Genomic DNA, 23,457 nt, shown 5'->3' with positions numbered 1-23,457 from the left:
AGATAGCCTTTGTCAGTGTCAATAATTTGTACAATACTAATTGTTTGTGTAAATAGCTCAATAATACAGGTAAGTTTAGGTCTATTGATTTAATCCCAAATCTTGAATCTCATCAAATAAAACACAACTGAATACTCTATAGACGTGCCTGCGTATATATACATCCCAAATTGACAATGCAGTAGTATGTAAGAATGTGTGTAATAAAAAGAAGAGTCTCTCTATAAAACTGCTAGTATTTCTTATTGATGCCGTTTGGATGAAGTACATTTAGTTCCTTTATCAAAAAGCTTTCCCGAACCTGTCACTGGGCATCACTCCAGTGAATGTTCTGTTCAATCACTAGGATTGATTTCCATGCGGTTAAAGTCATCAAGTTTGTGACCTGACTGTCTGAAATGCTGACTAACTGGGAATGGGAACTTTTTGTTGTTGTTGTTATGATATTTAGAAATCGAAACTTCGTTAATCAAAGTTTACTAAACGTAAATGTCAAAATATGTCTTTAAGATAAGAATAGTTTTCAGAAATATTGACAAAACTGAAAATGATATAACTTAAAATGAAAATAAAAATGTAACAGAAATTTAATAACTTTTAATGCTTCATCAATTTAAAAGCTTCAACACAATAATGTTGAAAGTCTATGAACAACTTATTAGGAAATATATTTTTTATTTTTCCAACGTTCTAGCAGACAGTAGATTTTTATTTGCCATAAATAAATGTTCAGTGTCACAAACGTTTCATATTTGATGAATATATTGTATTACCCTGTACTTTAATATATCCCCTGCGAGCAAGGTATGTACAAATCGTGATCAGATTAAGGATGTTGACATTTCTCGGTAAAATATAGGAAGAGAAAAGATCAAAGGTCAGTTTTATACCAGCACAACATGTTTTTCTTCAATAAGATATTAGACAAATTGTCATAAATGGATATATGGTTAATACAGAAACACTAAAACGCAAAACCAATGAAATCGAACATTCTTAGAAAATTTACTTTTTTTCCAAATAGTTTTATTGTGTGATAGTACAAGCTACATTTAGATATAACAGATAACAAGAAACTGTTTCACTGGGGTAAATCCAGGTTGTTATCCAATCAACACTAAATCGGCATTTTCATGCATTAAGGAAACATTGATTAGAAAAAAAAAAAAAAAAGGTAAAAGTAATAAACAAACAATACAGCAATTATAATGCTTGTAAGCTGTCTCTTGTATATCTCTATAAATTATTAAGGATAATATTTTTTGTATATATTTAATTTCGTTGGTAGCAGTTTTACCGGATTTCCCTTTTATTACGACTAGTAGCGCTTCTAAGTATTTAAACCGTTAGAGCAGTTTAAATATGCATTTTTATTAATAAAATCAAGACGTCAATTTATTTAAATATTTAATTTTCGTAGACAGTCAATGATTTGTACATATTTTATTGAAGGAGACTGAAGCTACACATTCTTTGTGTTCAAGATAATATTATTTACATAAAGCTATTCTGACATGAACTAGGTATTTTCAATGCAATTCAAGTATATGTAACATATATAATGCAGGGCAGAGTTTTGTTATTCTGAAATTTATTGCACTTTTAATCTCTATCTGATATCTGCATATGTAGTTCTATTTGTAGTTTTGTTGTTAAATAGAAACGACAGATACCAAAGGGACATATAAACTCGTAAGTCGAAAATAAACTGACAACGCAAAAGACAAACAGACAAACAACAGTACACAAAACTCAACATGAAAAAACTAAAGACTGAGCAACATGAACCCCATCAAAAAATAGGGGTGAACGCAGGTATTCCGAAAGGGTTCACATGTGGCACCTGCCGTGTTGCGAATGCTAGTACAAAACCGGTGATAAGTCTAATTCGGTAGGTCACATTTAGGGAAAAGGTGACGGGATTGTAGTATCGACAATTGGAACATATATGCTATTGTCATCATTGAAACAGATATTCTAATGATGGTCGACTAACGTATTAATTGTTATTTCAGCATCATCATCATAATTTTAGAGTAATCTATTGATTTAGAATGCGTATTGTGAAGTGATTAAATCAATTTTTAAAATTGAAAATAGAATCAAGACGACCGTATGACTTTTTCCACCATGGACATTTGCAGTCGAATGGATATCATTTGAGAATGGTCTTGATAAGTGTATTTTGAATCAATCTTAGTACAATTACACATGAAAAGTTTGTATATTTATTAAGTATTATGTTTTTATTTATTATTGGGGGATTATATCATCCTGGCTCCTACTAACGATTAAATTCCATGCACAAAAACTAAAAAAAAAAAAATTAATGGTTCAGTCTGAAATAATTGATGTTTTTTTAAAAGATTATTCAAAAGATATTCAGGAAGAAGAAAAACTGACAACAGAAATTTAACAATTAGAGAAACAAAAACAAATACATTAAACATTAAAAAACGCATGGAAAATATACATATAAAAAATAAACGTTGCTCTATTGCATGTCTATTATCAATTATTTTACGTGTTCCATGCTTCTGTGTTGATTGTTTTTTAATGTCACGTTCTGTAATATTGGGCAACAAAAACCAAAAGCAAATAAGCAGGTAAAGTTGTCAATGCAGGAAATATATTTTGTCGATTATATGTTATGGATTTGTAGTAAATGTAAAATTCATGCATATCGGATTTATTGTAGTACATATACATGTATATACATGCATTGGTTCAATAATTTCCTTAACATTATTATTTTTAGAAATTCAGTTAGTATGACTTTAAACCTATATACGGTTCAGAACTTCCTGGACGAATGATATCTTTTTCAACATAACTGAAGGAAGTTCAACAACATTTGGATTAATTATTTAGATGCCCTTTGGATAATGTATTCCATACAGATACAATTTTGTAAATGTGAACATTCTTATTTGTGTATGAATATTTAATGTTAGGTAAACCTCTGCAGAACAACAAACGCATACTATGAGAAAAAAACCTACCAAAAGAGCAAAACTGTCAAAATACAGTCTTTATAAATTGACAACAGTCAATACCATATGTCGACTTTATCAAGGATTGATGCAATATAGAGTGTTTAGTTTTTACCAGGGTTAGTTTATAATTAGTAATTTCCCATGAATCCCATGAATGAACATTAATTTTATTGTGATTTTTTTTCACTAGATAAAAGAGTAGAAAAGCTTCTGACATGTAAAATGTAAACTTTTCGATAAACGAAATCTATAAATGTCAATGATCTAAGTATGTGACAACTAATGCAGTTGTAAAGAACCAGAACATCATCAGTTCAATCGGATTGTTTTTAGCAATCACGAAAAATATGTTTTATTATTCTCGATGTCACAGTCAGAATGGGTCGAAAAAAGGAGTTTTGACATTAGCCTTACAACAATTTCATAATTTTATTAATTTAGACATTGTTAGAATAACAGACAAATTGTGTTATTTCAATTTGGCAATATCTTTCTTAATATAGATAATTATTTCGTCCTTTGAAAGCTCTGCAAGTAATCAACATACCTTTTGTTGTCTTGATTTTAAGAATTCTGTCTTTCTTATCAAGTAAGAGGTTTAGCTAGCTATAAAACCAGGTTGAATCCACCATTTTCTACATAAGAAAATGCCTGTATAAAGTCAGCAATATGACAGTAGTTTTCCATTTGTTTGATGTGTTTGAGTCTATAATTTTGCCATTTAATAAGGGACTTTCCGTTTTTGAATTTTACTTGCAGTTTGGTATTTTAGTTATTTTACTTTTCAGAAGATTTCTTGGTAATATAATACTATAAGCTCATCAATTTGCACAATACAGTAGCATGACACATACTCTTAGGAAATGTTAAATATAAAGGATAAATTTCAATGAAACAAATTTAAAATCAGAAAATCAACTAATGTTTCTAATATTATCTTAGATTGCAGTCAAATTTAACATTAATGCAACCAGCGTTATCATTATTTGCATATTTTGTTTTGTGATATGCACATGATGCAGCTTCTTGTTGAGAATACATTCTAAATTATCTACAATAACTAAATGATCTACATTTATTTTAACTCCAAGTGCGGAAATGACATGATGATTAATTACTAAATAGGACATCAGCAATGACCAAACATAGAATACAACAACGCCATATCTATATTACTTTAATAACGTGGGTCCAATTTGTTAGCAGGCATGACGTAAAAACGACGAATCAAAGATTTCATTTTTATATATAACTAATATAGGACAATTTTGTTGATTGAAAATTACACCATTACAGGCTCTTTTGTTTTCCGCATTATTAATATTACAAACAATTAACAAGTTCCGGGTGGAATCCGATACCGATACCAATTGTATATATCATATGTTCTAGTGATCTCTAATAAAAATACGAGCATATACCTGATTTAAACCTAAGCGACTTTAAATTGATAGGTACTGTTCATCGCCATATACTGAATGTGAAAACAATACGCAGAGCGAAAAATACCCCGAAAAGAACAATAATCGATGAGTTATGAATGATAGATTAATAACAAACTAACAAATTTCAAAAAGATGAAATGGAAATGTACGAACACATGAATAATTTTGATTCGCTAGCATAAACTGTACAATAACAAAATTGTGTTATATATGGTATATTTTTGGATAGATTGTATTATACGGAAGTGTTCAATCTAACGGAAATTCCAGAGGTGTACAAATCGTCATTAGATGTAAACTGTCAAATGAATATATTGTAACATATACAGTTTTTTGCACCGTCTCGGAAAATTGAAGAAGAAAATGGATGAAGCTTTTTGTACCTTCTCAGAAAAGTGGAGAAAAAAAAATGAAGCTTTTCGCATCTTCTCAGAAAAGTTGAGAAAAAATGAATAAAGCATTTTGCACCTTCTCAGTAAAGTGTAGAAGCTATTTCACCTTCTCAGAAAAGTGGAGAAAAATGGATCAAGCTTTTTGCAACTTCTCAGAAAAGTAGAGAAAAAAATGGATGAAGCTTACCTTCTAGGAAATTGGAGAAAAATGGATGAAGTTTTTTGCACCTTCTCAGAAAAGTGGAGAAAAAATTAATGAATTTTTTTGCACCTTCTCAGAAAAGTAGAGAAAAAATGGATGCAGCTTTTCGTACCTTCTCAGAAAAGTGGAGAAAAAATAGATGAAGCTTTTTGCACCTTCCTAGCAATGTAGAGAAAAAATGGATGAAGCTTTTTGCATCTTCTCAGAAAAGGGGAGACAAAAATGGATGAAGCTTTTTGCAACTTTATTCTCAGAAAAGTCGGTTTAAAAAAATGTAAATAATGAAAATTAAATTACCAATCATCACATTTCGTTTTTAGATTCAAACATCATGCAAAAACATGATGTTCTCTAAGTTGAAGAAAGATTAATTGTGCTTAAAGTCGTGATAATATTTAACATATATGTGCTTAATAGAGTGTAGTACGATGCAAGTTGACTTTTGCGAAGTAACAACAGTTATTAACAAACTTAGGTCTGGGGAAACATGATTTATGCACTAGTCTTCAGTACTCTTAGATCGGTATGCTGATAGTACTCTTTGATCGGTAAGCTGTGTATTTTATCAAATAGAATCTGCTTTGACGGACTCCGGAAGCTGGGAAATGCACAATTAACGAGCATGACCGATAACCCCATATAATGTTTCTTTGCAAGAAATTAACAGCGGCCATTGTTTTTGTCGTTTCAAAAGACAATGTTCCACCTGATGTATGAATATCGTTTTTAACTCATGGAGTTGAAAAAAAAAGACAATAAAGTGTTTGTAGCTTCGTGCAGTACGTTGGGGGTTCTTTGTTTATAAATAGTAGGACGAGATTCACCGATTGTAATAATTTCTGTCGAAATCAATGTCTGTTTTTATTCCTCTGGATTGTACTATTTCTATTATGGTTTATGAATGCAAGAAAATTGATCGTCAGAGCCGATTATATATTTTTTTCGTACACACGATTGATTTGAATATGTATCATGATATAGCGAGTTTACTGTTCTGTATTTTGGTAATGAATTTTTAAGTGCAAGCCAGGTTTGTGCTCCAATTGTTTGGTCAACACAATTTACAGAATGGTTAACCTTCAAATGCTATAATCCTTCTGAACCTAAACAATCATACGCTTTCCAACGGTAACTTATTATCAATGTTTTCGGTTTAATATTGTCTTAATTAATTTCAATTATGTTTAATTACTACAATTGTCCACAGTTGCAAGAACAATTTTTCTTGTTGTCCCTTTCAATATCGCCAAACACTAATTCCCTTCTACCTGACGCTCTTTGTGGTATTTTCTTTTTCCAAATTTTACTTTCGACTATTTCCACTATAACACTATCACCTGCTATTTTTCACTATCTATTTTCAAAATTTTGATACAGACATCTCGGCAATAATTGTATGTATCTACTAATGTTTTATTAAGTATTAAAAGTTCTTGCCTACAAATTCTTGTTTTATTATGCAAATCCAACAATATGTTATAAATAATATATTTTCCAGAGTTCAATTAAAACCAGGATCCGTATCTGATTGAAATTTTTTACTGCATTTTCAATACAAAACGTCGCTTGAAAATGAACTGTTTTTCCTTAATCCAACTGTCCATGGCTACATATTTCAAATACCACTCCAGACAAATAAAAAAATAGTCCTAAAGAAATACACAACTGGATCTTTTTCACAATACTCTTACAAATATCAAACAAATATTTTAACTTCATCAGCATTTCCGTACTTTTGAATATTTCTAAACATAGCTGATTTTACGTTACGGTTGCCAATGACGTCACGTATTTAATGAATATGGGTCACAGATAATTTGGAGTAACGGAAGATGGACATTTTGTACACTTACAAAAGGTCTTTCTGCTAGATTGTGTAATTATAATTTTAAAAACTGTTTGAAACAAATTTACCTGGAGATTTCGATTTTTACTTTATTTTTTTTTCTTTTGGTCTATTTTGGTTTTTAAATCGTTGGCGCGACCGATCCTTATGTACTAGTATTTACTGTAGTTTCCGTACTAATTATGGGGTCCGCCAAAGTAGAAGTACTCCATTTTATTTTTTTGTTATTTTTTTTTCTTCGTGCCAATCTGATTGATAAAGCAATGTCCAACTGATTGTATTCGTTTGTTCTGATGTTTTGCTGGTACACCGCTTTCACCGTTTAAAGGGCGGGCTCATTAACATGTTAAACCCAACCACAATATATGTGTGCCTGTCCCAAGTAGTTCAGAGGTCGTTATTGGTTGTCTGTTTTATTTGTTTTTTTTTTGTTAATTAGTAAGAAATCATTTCCTTACTTTTTTCGTTTGAATCGTTCAAATTTTGTCATATCTGGAACTTTTATGGCTGACTATACGATATGGATTTTGTTCATTGTTAAAGGCCGTAATGCAATCCATATTTGTTTAAATCAACGTCATTTGTACTCAACTGCATAGTTGCTTCATTGCCAGGCAATACATCACAAGGTATTCTTACGACGCCCGTATGGACAGCTTTTAGTCAGTTATTAGTACACCAAAAACAATCAAACTGAGATTGAATAAACATTCTTGCATTAGATATTTTTTTTCACCACTTCATGGCAGTTTAAGTCGTTGTAGTCCTTCATATCTCCACCACAGCCAGAACAAATATAATGGGTCGTGCCATCTCGAAGCCTCCTACATACTTGCATCCTGAATCATATTACTACATGCACTAAGAAGCAAGCTATCGTATAAATGACTCAGTCATCAGGTGCACAATATTATCGGCAGTATACTTACCTCAAACACAAAGTGCAACATTTGCATTGAAAACATTTGGCATTGCAACTTTTATACGTGTTTATTAACCAAATGAGGTCAGCAGAACAAACCATGTTTTGAAAACAGTTTAAGACAGGAGAAAAATATCTAACTGTATGGACACTGCCCAGGAAAAAACGTGGAGTATTAAAAGGTTTTTTTTTCACCGTGTAAATAAAAACAACAAATATAATCATATTTGTATATTAAGTGAATAGAACACGATTATTTCAAAGGATGTACATGTTATTGCATGTAATTTGAACACCTAAAACGAACGAGCATTTCTTCTCATCAATCATAAAATTCTCAAGTCAGCCGTTTTCATACTATGGTGACCGTAGAGATATTCAGGAGCTAAAATAGCTTATTATATTTATAGATGGAAATGTGGGTACTTTATCCAATATGTTAGACAATATAGAATATATTATTAAAACATATCAATGATTTACAATCTTATTGATGTAAAACGTTTGTTTTCCTTTTTATTCTGTCTTGACGTGTCTGTATTATACAAGTACTAACCTTTCAAGCTTGAAAATAAAGAATCATGGGTTAAATATTTGTCATTTTAATATCTCTATTAGATATGACATCATAGTATAATACGATGAACATTATTTTTGTAATTGCGGTTTGAACTTTTCAAAACATATATCATTATTGCTCATATAGATAAACTTTCCCGAGACAATACTAAATTTGTGAGGGAGATGTGAATGGAACTAGAACTGTATAGCTCTAAATTGTTATGCTTGACGGGTAACACATGTGGAGCGGAATATATCCATCTTTCCGGAGCACCTGAGATTTACCGCAGATTTTGGTGGAGTTTTTGCTGCTCAGTCATTAGATTTTGTTTTTATGTTGTGTTGTGTGTACTGTTGGTTGTCGTTTGTTTGTTCGTTCTTCTTTTTTTTTTTTGTATTGCATTGATAGTTTGTTTTTGTCATATGAGTTGAAATATCCCTTTGATATCTTTCGCCTCTCGTTTTGTGTTAAAGTCTTACGCTTTCAACGACATTCTTAACGTAATGTATGGTTTGAGTTAGCACCATCATTAAGGGCAGCAATTGACTTTGTGGTAATTTTGGTTTTTTTCATTTCTCTCCGGATAATCAACATATAAAGCTGAAACAAACTGGCAGTAGGTTTTTAGAAAAAGGGTTTAACGGAATGGCTGGTTAAAAATAATTAATAAACAAGGCAAGATCATCAAGACTACAAATAAGTAAAAATGCCGAAATTATCAGTCAACTCCCTAATAGGAATTACATGTATTACCCATTTCACCATTTTTGTGTGTTATTGTGTATTAATTTTAAGCTTAAATAGATCATGTAGATAGAGAAACGTTAAATAGCAAACACGATCCACAAGGCAAAATCTACGAATAAATCCACTTTGCTGCAATCGTTGGTCAATTTTGTATAAGATTTAGTGTTCTTAAATGTCAATGTATAGCAATGTTTTGCGTGATTGCTTTGTGTTGTACTGTTAATTCAGAAATTATCGCGTGCATTTATTATTGTGATTTTGTCATTTTAGACCAAAATGCGATTATCATTTTTGCGATACTGAGAAAAATTCCGCTTTATTCATATAAAATATAAAACAAATCCAAAATGCGAGTTTAAATTATTATGATAACAACCATGTCGCATTTTTCGCAATAATTTCTGAATTTACAGTATTGTTTAAACATGTCCCGGATTAGGGGGAGGGTTTTGCCACAGCAAACATGTTTAACCCCGCCACATTATGTATGTGGCCACGTTATGTATGTGCATATCCCAAGTCAGGAGCATGTAGTTCAGTGGTTGTCGTTGGTTCATGTTAGTCACATTTGTTTTTCATAAATTGTTTTGTTAGAAATTAAGCCGTTACCTTTCGAAATTGAATTGTTTCATATTTTTCATGTCGGGGCCTGATATAGCCGAGTATACGCGTTTTTCTCATTGTTAAAGGCCGTACGATTGCCTATAATTGCTTACATTCACATCATTTATATTTTCGTGGATAGTTGTCTTATTGCAATCATACGACATCTCCTTATTTTTATATTATAATGAAAACTATAGCAGATAGACAGACACAAGATCTGCAAATAAGTAAGATATAGATGACAGTGTCAGTTGTATTGTATAACAAAGAAAATTAGAAGACGTTGATATTCATGTAGATGTTATATTGGATGTTGGTTTGCTATTGCGTTGTTCCTTATGAATCTTGGCAGACTCTCACTAGATGAACTACTTCTGCGAAAGTTGGTACTGGATCTTTACATGTTGGGGGAAACTAGCCGTTGACAATGCCTGGGATGTTGTATGGCATTGCTGCCGATATAGAGGCAGGCCTGGCGTTGTTGTCGATGAAGAGGCCGGCCGGAATCGACTGACACCTATAAGTTCCAACATTCAAACTTTCTTAATAAAATAAACAAACAAAAAAAAGAATACAAAACAGTTACAAACAACAATAAAGTAAAACCAATATTTTCAATTATTTCCTTAAAGGGGCAATAGCTGTCAAATTCATGTTCACCGATTTGACTCAATTTCTAATATTTGATTTGTAACATACTAAAACGTATATCCAAAGTATAAAAAGACTAAAATGAACAATTTACAATGCATGAGGTCGATAATATGCATCAGCATTTCGTGTGTATTTTAGTCTAGACACCATCTAATTAAATATCGAGGTGATCTCCGCAGACTGCCGACGGTCATATAACCAGATATAAACATAAATATAGATATAAATAGATAGCGAACTCGTGCAATTGGATTTTTCAAGGTCTGTTTGATTTCATATTATAGGTTAAACATATATGTTAATCATCGTTTTTACCTGTATAAGAATGAGTTTTTGTGAATCGAATCAGTCAATCAAATGGTTTATCCTTGTTTCACTTTCAATGTTGACATTCTTTTCCTTTTGATAATTGAACACGCCTAATTCATGCGTAACCCATCTCTACCTAAGGAGTTAAATTGAAGGTCACATGAATACGGATTCAATGAGGTCGAATTATTCACTTGCAAGTGAATAATTCATCAGCTATGTTTCTTAGCTCATTTTGACAAAATTGAAACAAATTTGCTGCTAAAGCGAATCATTATTTCACTGTTTCACTTTCAATAATGATTGAACAAAAAAAATATTTTTTATATATATATCTCGAAGCTAATGGTCCTTTAATTAAAAGAAAACAATAAATATTTTGATAAAACTTCATTTATGAAAACTATTAATTTTCTTTAATTTTAGTTTAACTTGTTTAAAAATATTTTACCTTAAATTTTAATAATTTAAAACCATGACTTACCTATAAGTTCCAAAATTCAAACTTTGACGTCTCAAAGCAGAATTTTTACTTATATAGCAATCATTCAATTGATGGTATGCCAACATCACTTTCTTTGTCAGCACAAAATTAGAAATTTCCCAAATATGGTTATTGTCCGAAATAGGGTCAAAATGTTCTATAAGTAAAAGTCTCATATATAATAGAGAGGTCGCTTTGATAATAGTGATAATAAATCATCTTTTATTGACCGGAGAAATATTTTAAGTAACCCACGGTATGAAAAGTGATAAACAAAATGTTTACTTTTCTTATTAGCATAAAATTTAATTAATAATTGTAACGTCACCTTTGTCCAAAATGTATGTCAAATATCTGTCACAATATATCACTCTCCTTAGAAAAAAATTTTGACCCCAAGATTTGTATAAATAAAACAAAATTATTACAGAAATTGTTTATCAATTTGTAGAATGGTATTTTGTTTTTGATTTAAAGCGATAAAAAAAACTTGAAGCTAATGGTCCTTTAATTAAAAGAAAACAATAAATATTTTGATAAAACTGTCTTGTATAGCTGTCTTGTAGGTTTTTTGTTGGGTTGATGTCAGTGTATCAATAATGTATACCATGTACACACTCTTTTTATTTGTGTTATGCATGTCGTTTGGTTGTTTATGTTATGTGATACAGTCGGTACTGTCTCAATAGTGTATACCTCCTTTTATTCATGAATACAATGCAGCGTTTGCGAAACTATCTTTGACCAACAAACATTTTAGTCTCATGTTATTTATTCATGTAATAAAATATAACCGGGTGTTGGGTCAAACACAACAAACGTTTGTGTTATGGTTTATTTTTTTACTACACAAACATATTTACCCTATAACATATAATTACAAATTTGTTCTTAACATGCAAAAAAGGTTTGCCACTGGGCGTTAAACAACCAACAATCTATCAATATAGTACCTAATAATAAATTGAAGTACACGTAACAAAAATATGAGCAAAGGGGAATAACTACAATTTATAATCATGTATATCATATGTCTTTGGGCTATGAAGCTTTACATCTTACTCTTCAGTAGACTTTAAAATATAATATTCATAATTATGTAATTTATAATAAGTGAATATTATACACATCCTCAATCTCATAATGAGTTGTCTATTTGATAAATAATGTTTATAAAAAATAAAATCATATTCAACATAATAATATCTCTTAAACTACACTTCACATGAACAGAACAACATTAGACAGGACAGACATTACCAGCAAACAACGTAGAACACAATGCTTACCATTTATATGATACATAGGTTAGTGTACTTGTGTGAAAGATCGTGTGGGTTGGTGGACTAGTGGTTTAGACCGATGGCTACAGTGCTAAAGGTCCCGGGTTCAATCCTGACCCGGGGCGCTGGAAATTTCAGTACATTAGAATGGTGATTTTCACCCTGCCACACACATCTCTGGTACCCAAACTGGAGTTTAAACTAGAATGGGTACTTTGGGAGCCTCGGTTGGTCGAAGTGGCCCCGACTTTGACCAGAAGATCAATCTTCAGATTTCTCTTCGGTTTGTCTGTTCCTGCCGAGTTCCCCGGTGGTTCTCACCGAATACTTCGGCCTCCTCCACCTCCAGCCTTATGCATAACAAAACAATTCACGATAAACAAATATGACAGACATGAACCAACGCTAACCACTGAACTGCAGGCTCCTAACTTATGACAGGCACATAAAAAATGTGGCGATATTTAACATGTGTGTGAGCGCTCAACCCACGCCTAACCTGGGACAGTGGTGTAACAGTACAACATTAGAACAAACTATAAAAATCAGTTGAAAAGGCATTACTCATCAGATCGATACAAAGCAGAACAACATCAAACAAAATCACAGATCGGACATGGCGGGTTATTTATCCATCCCTCATCCCTAACAACAAAAAGACACTATGCGAAGATCTGAGAGTACTCACAGTTACTGACAGCTAGTTCAGAGCCAATAACAACTAATAAAAAAATGATAACATATAGGTATCGACATATTGTAGTACCATGAAATTACATATGTGTATAATATATATAATAATATTTAGTAAGGTTTTAACTTACTGATAACAAAATCAATATTTATACCAATAAAAACAATATTCAAAGATTTAATTACAGTTTTTAAATGATAACTTTTTAGAAAAAGTTTATTTGAAGGATTTATAAGTTTACCCGGATCGTATCTAAATTCTTTTTTATCTATGGAAAAATTTAGTAAATCCCTGAGTTAATAATTTACTGGTAATACATATATTACACTGATTGAAATCTAAAACGTCACTACAGACACGGGCATAGCGAACGAGTTGGGATATATAAACACCGTAAGACGGCGCCAAAGGAACATCACTGTCCGAAAAAGGAAAATTAACAATAGGGAAAGAAAAATCTTCCCTTTTGCCGTAAATCTTTGTGTAGAGTTTCTGGTGTAAAACTGTAATGTCTAAATGTAGTAAAGCACGCTTATTTAAGGAAAGCTCCTTTGTTTTAATTTCGGCAGTATATTTAGAGAATTTTTTATTATTTAACGAAAAATTATCATCAAGATAACAATAAGTGTTGTTGAAATTGTCAATTATATGGAATTTAGACGGGCCTTTACCGAGTTTGGCCATGACCTGTGATTCATAACAGTACAGGAGCAAGTCTTCTATTAAAGGGGCACAATTGGTGCTCATAGGGGTACCTCCAATCTGTCGATAAACTTTATTGCCGAAACGTACATAAATGTTTAATAATAATTTAATCATCTCATCACACCTCCAGTAAGTATATCTAGAATATTTTACCTTTCTCATTTGAGAAAAATGCTTTATATGAGTCAGAGTAAATAAATTTGCAATCAGATTTATCAAACGCCCATTTAAATAAATAGGACAACTTTTATTTGATAAGATTGTGTGGAAGTGTAGTATAAAGAGTGGAAAAGCGGCCTTGAATGAAGTTGAATGTATTATTTTATTCTTAAGGACTTTCGTATAGTATTTACGTCATACCACCATCACATTGTTGGCTGCTTTGTCGGCCGCAACGGACAAAAAACGCTTTGCAAGTACTTGAATTTTGTTTTTAATCCTAGAAATGGGCGTATTACTTATTCATGTTATTCTTTTGTTTATTTCTAAACTATTTTCGAAATGTGATATGCGAATATTAACCATATTAAGGCATTTATTTAAATAGAAATCAATTGACTTTTTGTCAGATTTCTCCCGTTTACACTATTTTTTACAAAAGGATGAAAGAGCATCTTTAATAACCTGACGACACTCTTCCCAATTTATTTTCGACGGTAGACGATATGTGGGTTCTTTTTTCAGAAATGTTATAACCTCTCGGTCTTGAACGATGTTGAGGTCCCCTGTAATTACATGGCCATAGGGATCATATTTTAACTTCGATTTCACAGTCTAATGTCGAAGGAGCATTATTTTCTATATTGACATCTTACATGTCTTATGTAACTGACGTATAATTAAAAATTAAACTTCTACTTGGTTCTGTATACGGATAAGAAAATATAGGTTGACCTATGTTATCAAAATATGGAGGTATAAAGTTTTGAACGGTAGAGTCATGAAAAGTACTAGACACATAAATAAAATAAATACCTCTAGCTATAAAACCAGGTTTAATCCACCATTTTCTACATAAGGAAATGCCTGTACGAAGTCAGGAATATGACAGTTGTTTCCATTCGTTTGATGTGTTTGAGCCTTTGATTTTTCCATTTGATAAGGGACTTTCCGTTTTGAATTTTCCTTGGAGTTCGGTATTTTTGTTATTCTACTTTTTTCTACCAATGTATAAAGTAAAATCACAAAAATACTGAACTCCGTATTTTATTTTTATGAAATACTTTTTATTATCATCAGGTTTGTCAATTTGAGGGAACAGTCTATGGTGACAAAAAGCCTTAATAATACTTCTACACTCATATTTTGGGCTGAAAAACGATATTGTATCACACTCGTTATAAATATTATGTAATTTACTAATTTGCATTTGACCCAGTTTGAATATAAATTGATGTCTACCATTGTTTTTTAAAGCCTTATCTGTTGTTTAAATGCGACGTATGGAGTTTTAGTAATAATGATAAATTAAGAACGATACAATAAAAATTCTATAAATTACTTACAAATCTGAAATCCTCTACACCAAATTCTATAATATACGGGGAACTAAATCACCATCCGATCGACGTAGCTATAAAAGTACGAGCAGTATTATTTTAAACAAGTTTGATATCCGATAATCAAGCACAGTTTGCCTTTCTATCATGTCTATTATATCAAATTTCTTCCTTTTTTTGTATTAATTATAAAATTAGATCTCATTTTCCTAATTGACATACAATCGAAAGTCTAAATTAAAATATTTGTTTCTACCAATGTCGGGTATGAATATGGAATTCGTACTGTTTTACACACAGTTGCCAATAAGACAATGGCAAGTTTGTTTTAAGCTACCTATAGTAATAATAATGTTTTTCATATAAAAAAAAATGTGAGGTGTTGACGACATCCCAGTCTACTACAAATGAGACATGTATGTCTGAATTCATGGCAATTTACCACAGATCATTGTTCTAGACGCTGCGGCACCTGTTAAGCCTTTGTCTTCTGAACTTATTTGAATTATTTACACAACCCATTAAAAAAATTATAAACTTTATTTTTTTTCAATGTTTGGTAAAAAATACATTTAATCAATAAGTATTGGGTAAGTGCAATTAAGATAAATTAAAAAAAATTACAACAATATTCTGTTTGGTAATACATTTATAATAAGATCTATTTTGTTACATCTTGTGATCCGTTTATTGGGCTATCGCCAATGGCAGTCAGCAGGGTTTAAGAACATCAGTTGTTCGACCTGCTAGTCAAATGCGTTTTGTTAGAATATACTTTTTCACTCATTTAGTCTTTTGGAAAATGTTGTTTGTGCTGTATTTTGACCCCTTTACCAAGAAATTTGTTTTGCATGCACACGCATAAAAAATGCGGTTTTTATCCAACGCAATCATAGGTTTGAACGTTGTTTTCAATTTAGACTTGTATATATATATATATATAATTATATAAATAAAAAAGTTTTTCTTCAGTAATGCACAGAATTATATATTTGAAATAAAATAAACATCAAAATGATCAGAAATGTTAAAAGTCTAGCGCTTTCATCCTTCACAAGACTTATTAGGACATTGTTAAGTGTTTCAATGACGTTACGTCATCGTATTGTTACACTGTTTAATCAATCTAATTGTTCAGGTGATTCCGGTTTTTTGGAAAAAAAAAACGTTCTAATCTGTTCAGTTTTGGTCTGAATATCTTTATAAAATACTTTTCCATTTGTTCTCTATATGTCTCAGTTTCTTTTTTACATACATAGAACGGGAAAATTTTGTTAAGATAAGAATGGTTCTTTTCCAATCTTCGAAAAGTTTTAGTGATTGATCAAAATATTCACTAAAAAGATGCAACGAGAGGTTCAGGAAAGTTTCTGGATAAAATAATCTGAAGGTGTTCATGTATCACAACTCTTTCGCTTTGCTCATGTCTGTGGTGACGTATTGGATTTCAATGAACGCAATCTGTGTATTACTAGTAGCAGAGAGGGGAAAGATACCAAAGGCACAATCAAACTCATAAGTCGAAATTTAACTGACAACGCCATGGCTAAAAAAGAAAAAGACAAACAGACAAACAATATTACACAAACACTACATTGAAAACTAAAGACTGAGCAATACGAACCCCATTAAAAACTTGGGGTGATCTCGGGTGCTCGTGATATAATCAAGTCAAGGATTTCGTTACCAGAAATTACTTAAAATCGTTTTAGAAGTTTGGCTGTACCTGTGAAATACTTAGTTTAAATTGGTTAGCGCATCCTTTATGTTCACGGAGATGTTGTTTACCGAGACCTGAATTTAAGACACGCTCCGCGTATTCTTATCGATCCTTTAAATAAACTTATTGTTATTAAAGATAACCAATTCAACACTGTAATTAGATCTTTGAATATTGTAGTTATTGATATAAATATTGATTGCCGCGCCGCATCAACAGGAAGAGCAAGCAGTTTTCGTTGTTAGAGTTGATCATTATTCCATTTATATAATATATATATATACCTGTGTGCGGTTTATTTAAATAAGTACTATATGTAAATATTATATTAAAATTTAGTATGTTGAGTACTTAGATAATGTGAAATAATTGTAATTGATTCTTTTATTCATATAATATTATTTTAATCAATAAACATAGTCAATGCTTCCGATGCCCAGTGTGAAGCTGTATCTTCCATGTGCATCATCTGGTATGGTGCTTTTGTTTTGAAGCGAGTTAAGGAACCTTTCATGAATGCTGTTACGTAGACATTCCTGAATTGAACTGTAGCAGGATCAAGCGATGTTGGGTCATACTCGACCTACAAAAAAAAAGATAATAGGACAATATATTCAATATCATACAAGATAGATTGTCAAATTAAATTTGATAATTAAGGCAATGATTAATTGAACTATATTCGAACAACCAGTTTATCAGTTAAATATGTTGAGGACTATACTTTAATAATTAATGTACACAACAAATTCACAAAAGTCACTATGTATTTTAAAATGTTTAATGCATATGTCGTATGCCAATCGCTTACTGCCTCGTTAATATATATAATGTATGTATAATATCAAAATAAAGATATTTGGTATAATGGCCAATGAGACATCTATCCACCAAAGTTCAAAGGAAGTGGATGTGAGAAACTATAGGCAACCGTACGGCCTTCAACGATGAGAAAACCCCATACCGTATATTCGGCTATAAAAGGTCTTGACATTAAACGCAATCATCGTAATATTAGACATTTTCAAAACATGTACACGAAGTCTGCGCTTGTGTGAACAATTTCAGACTGAAATAGGTAACGTTATCTATTCAAAGGAACTTTACAATAAAAGTTGCATTAAAATGTAAAGGAGACTTACTTTTTGGATAATTCTGTTCTTTAATGCTGCAGCAACTATTCTAATTTTTGGTTCTAGTGCATCTAAAGTTGATATCCTGTTTACATATGAACTTCCGCAAACTGTTTGTAGAATGATTATCATAAAAGTGAAAATATTGATAGCATGGATAATATGACTGATAAAATTTGTTATTGCCAGTCACTTTTAATTGAATTAGTGAATTTGAATATATAGCACAAAACACACCCTTTAAGTACTAACGTCAAACAGATAGATAATTGTCCCTTTTTTATATTAAAAAATACATACATTGTGTATAAAAAAGTATAACAAAAATAGTGAACTCCATGGCAAATTCAAAGAAGGAGAAGTTCATAAAGAACTGACTAAATTCTGAGAATCTGACAGCTACACGTCAAGGAAAAACATCATATCTTTAAACATCTGAAATCATTCTCTTCTTTTAAATTATTTTTGCAGTAAATTCCTCCTTGTTTTATCTGTTTGCGTGATCTACATTTTGGGGATGTACCAGGATTTACATCTAAGTACACAGGGGATTTCAAATAGGGGTATCACAAGACATCACATCTGAGTATACAGGTGAAATCAAAGGGGATTACCGGAAATTAAATCTTAATATGCAGGGGATGTCAACCGACAAACGTTTATTTCATTCAAAACATACAGAAGCATCAAATGGCAAACGGTCAAATAATGTTATCCAAGGAGGAATTGTACTTCACATGCTCCACACGGTGTGCATTTCGACAAGTAATGTCTCTTCATGGATGCTCGAGATCAAAATTTAAAAAAGTCAAAACTATTTAGAAACTGTATAGCTAAACATGACTAGTCAAACCCGGACTACGAATAGATCAGAGTAATGTAAAACATGTATAATGGAGATACTTTTCCAAATTTTAAAGGATTTTTGTAAAATTTATAACAGAAAAACTTCTTTGAAACAATATCTGTATTGCCATGCCATTACAGAAGTACTGACCTACTGGACTAGTAATAACTTACATACCTTTAGATTTGATTGCATTTAGATTTTTACTTTTTACATTATTACATGCAGGACATCTGTCACCACAACTTTGTCTTTTTCCTAATATATCTGTTGATGAAGTAAAAAGATTAACATGAGTTGAATGTTCTATTTCAACCAATTATTGGAGTTTCCTATCAACAACAAAACAAAAATAATGGAAAAACACTCTTCAAACTAATCAAAGATCTGTTTTACTTCTATATTTATATAACTATTACAATCTATGTATAAAAACTCAGGTTTCAGTGTGGTCGTAATGTACAAATGAACTTAGATATGAGGACAGACAACTAAACAATATCAAAAGTCTAACACAACATACATATATTAAAAACTGGGGCTTTAAAAAAGCAAAAAGGAACAATTTGGCATTATTTTCGTCACAATGAAAACATTGGAAAATACAGTAACTAAAGCATTGTATTTGCATAATACACTGTATGTGAGTAATGATAAGCTTATAAAGACACATTTTTTTTTTAATTTCTTTCAAAAAAAATACATAAAATAACCGAATCAAACGGTTAAAACATAAAATCAGCATGATCCGATGTATTTAGACAGACTTTGATTGTTTAAAATCAAGCTAACTGGATATTTGGTGCAGTTAAACGTTTCTTTTTCGAAAAGTCTCCGCCGACATGCCGAATTCATATAAAGATACGAAATGACGGAATTTCATATCATAGTAATACAAAAAAAAACTGACATAAAACGAGTGTACATGCAACATTTCATATGGAATAATAATAAAATGAACTTATCGAAATAGAAAAAAAAATATTTTGTTTTGTGAAAATTGTAGTGAAATATAGAGTTTTCTCATTGGCACTCATACGACATCTTCTTATTTATACATATGATATCCAAGTACACAGCATGAAATGCTGCATACAAATAATGCAGTTTCAGTTTGAAGTTTTAATGTATTTGATACTACAGTTGTATATAGGTATTTTTTTCCATTTACAAACACATAATTATATATTTTCTGAATAAATAGTTCTCATAACTTACGCGAGATTTCATGACCGATATGATGAACACCATGTTCAATTTCATGACCAATATGTTCCACACCGTGACCTAAATCATGTATAACACTTTCAACTCCATGACCCAGATGATCAAGTTCATGGCCGAGATGTTGTACTCCATGTCCTATTTCATGTGCAACATGTTCCGCACCGTGTGATAGCTCATGTGCCAAATGCTCAACTCCTTTCCCCAACTCCTCGCCGACATGTTGAACCCCATGAACCAACTCTTTACCTAAATGTTCAGCCCCATGTCCAAGCTCATGTACGACATGCTCAACGCCATGTTGCACGGCATCAGTAATTTTACCAACTCCAAGATCAAATACTAAGTCGATTGCAGTTCCTAGAGGATCTTTTATGATTCCCTTCAGTATCACCTTTAGTTCATTCCCAGATGAGTGAGCCTCACTGTAAGTTATTTTTATGTCAAATGTTAATACGTATTTCTGATCTAAGCCAATGATTGATGCAGAAAAGGCTTCTAATGTTTTAAAGTAATTATACTGAAACTCTGTAAAAGTTTACTAATGCTTTCTGCAATTAATACATGTAAATATACTTTATTATTTAGGTCGGTAAAATGTTCAGCATTGTCTTATACCCAATATATTATTTGTTTAATCTACGTTCGAACATTCTGAAAACCGTAATTTTCCTCTGCATGAAACCTATCTCAAACACTTTTTTTTATAAAATGGAATATAATACAAGTAAACTAGTAAGTCAAATACCTATAATTGCAGTATGAACATATAATTGTATAAAAATTAAAATTAAAATTAACAAATCAATAACCTTTGAATATAATGTACTGGTGGCGGTTGTGCTGAATCACAAGTATGCATACACGTTATGCAAATATCTATAGTGTTGTTCACTTGTTGGATACAATTGTGTTCCAACTGCTCTTTCTCCAGAATTGTTCGATTGATGAGTTGTAGTGTTAGTGATTCAATGTGTATACGCAGAAATGAATCCAAAACTAATGGTACAATAGAAATACATGTGTCATTATTTATTCAGGAACAACATATTTCAAAATTGACTAATATGAACTGACGTGTTATTGCTTACTCTTGCAGGGGTAACTTATTATACAATTACCTCATAACGACTTAAAATCGTGAATTTTTCTAAAGCAATCTCCGTTTCATCCTAATGCTACAAGCAGATAGCTTATCTGCTCTTAGTTAAAAGTTCTAAACACCAAAACACCAAAACTCTGTTGGCGCCGCTTTGTATAATTAATACCGTAAGCGTCTAATAGCATAGATGACATCACCACTGTTTCAGAGTATGCTGGTTACCACTGTGTTTCACCAATTATCCAAAAGTAGAATTGATACAATTTTAATTTCTCTATTTAATAGTAAGTTTACCGACTTACTTTGCTTCTTATTTCAAAATGTACGACAAAGGAAAAAGCCCTAAGGTAAGACAAACTGTATCCCGGCTTATGTATAACTCTTGGATAGGGTATGTGTTGGTGGTTATTATGTACGTACGCATTTTTGTATTTTTCATTGCGTACACTAGTAAAAGGTCTTAAAAATCTGAACTAAAGATTATTAAGTCATGTTTGACTGTCCCTCTGGTATCTTTCGTCCCTCTTTTAGTCTTTCAGTCAATTTTCAAACTGATCCACTGCGGACAATTGTTCAGACAATTTGTTTGTAGTCAATTAATATCTGCTCAGTCTATAATGCTAAGATCAAAATGACCGTTTAAGACTACAATTCATTTCCCAGTGATAATAACTTACACCGCAATCCCATTTTGTTCATACATTTTTACTTACAAATTCAAATGCATTGTCAAATCCGGAAAAAAAATCATCAAACTTGTACTCCCTGCTTTGTGTAGGCAAGAGCACAGTTTGTCCTACCGCGATGTTATTTCCATTGAACAAGTCATAAGAATTATAAACAAAATCGGTAATTGTCAAATGGACTATTTGCTGGCATTTTTTGTATTTTGAACAATTGTATGTACAAGAAGAATCTTAAATGATTGCCTACTCAGTCATGTATATGTGTTCTAATATAACTAAACTATAAACTAATATAATATATATGTTTTGCTTTTTTCTGGACAAGCTTTTTTAAATCAAGTAAATCAATTTGAAACTCACGTTTTGTATTGGTGTCATCTAATGTAATCACTGGTGTTCTCAAATTAAACATTGTACTTAAATGTACTGTAGTTAATACTACAAATACATTTAAAATCAGTAGTCCCATTTCAACTTCTTTTTCAAATAAAATTTCTTCTGTTCAATGAATTATTATCATCTTGCTTATATAGTAGTGGATATCTATTGTCTAAGTACTTCCTAATCACGCTTATCATTACTACCTACGTAAGGCTGTCTCGGCCCTGAATGGACGCACAGATATGATTACACAATAATGAAAGACACACCAGGATGTTATCGCTTTCTAAAATTTCCTATCGAACGAACAACACCTTAAACATTGTTCATGTTTTGTAGCGACTTGAGGTCACAATATAACAGATCATAGAACATGTAGAACAAACTGAACAAACCATTACTTTAATATGAAAATAACGTGATCTGTTAGTATTGCCAATGACGCAACTATCAATATAAGATTTAAGAACAAATATGTGAATAATTACACGTCATCGTAATATTTCAACAACTACCATAACCCATGCCATAACGTCAGCTTAAAAGGGCCCAAGTCTAAAAAAACGTGAAACAAAATAACAAAGAAAAATAAAGGCAACAGTAGTATACCGCTGCTCAATAGTCATAAATCGATTAAGCGAAAACAAATCCGGGTCACAAACCAAAACCGAGAGAAACACATTAACTACAAGAGGAAAACAACGGAGCAACAGAAACACTGAACTGCAACAAAAACAAATGCTAACATACATAGAAACGGACTATCTGATAACAAATATCCTGACTTGGTACAGGACATTTAAAGAAAACATGGTGGCTAGCCAAACCTTCCGCATACATGGCAATGTTAAAATAGCATTTATAAAGTTTTACTTTAATTTTTTTTTCACGTCGTGCGCACCAAATTCAAAATGGTTGGTTTTATATCAAACTGTTTGAAATCGTTCTAAAATTGCAGCATAAAGGAACAACCATACACATTCTCCTAGTATACATTTTATTTGTACTCGGCTCGAAA

At 31.6% G+C, this 23,457-nt stretch overlaps 1 protein-coding gene across 1 annotated transcript; it reads right to left on the bottom strand.

Moving 5' to 3' along the window:
* Nucleotides 1–17,432: 17,432 nt before the first annotated feature.
* LOC127714311 (uncharacterized) lies at nt 17,433–22,543 on the bottom strand. Its single transcript, XM_052220373.1, has 6 exons — nt 22,419–22,543; nt 21,083–21,269; nt 20,265–20,695; nt 19,224–19,313; nt 18,209–18,309; nt 17,433–17,649 (listed from the first exon to the last, which is right to left on the bottom strand). The coding sequence occupies exons 1-6, from the start codon at nt 22,525–22,527 to the stop codon at nt 17,470–17,472; spliced, it is 1,098 nt and encodes a 365-aa protein (XP_052076333.1). The 5' UTR covers nt 22,528–22,543; the 3' UTR covers nt 17,433–17,469.
* Between the last annotated feature and the right edge of the window lie 914 nt (nt 22,544–23,457).

This window comes from Mytilus californianus, unplaced genomic scaffold, assembly GCF_021869535.1.
Source record: "Mytilus californianus isolate M0D057914Y unplaced genomic scaffold, xbMytCali1.0.p SCAF_9, whole genome shotgun sequence".
Classification (NCBI taxonomy): Eukaryota; Metazoa; Mollusca; class Bivalvia; order Mytilida; family Mytilidae; genus Mytilus; species Mytilus californianus.
Note: the sequence above shows the minus strand (reverse complement) of the source record. Positions and strands in the feature narration are given on the sequence as shown.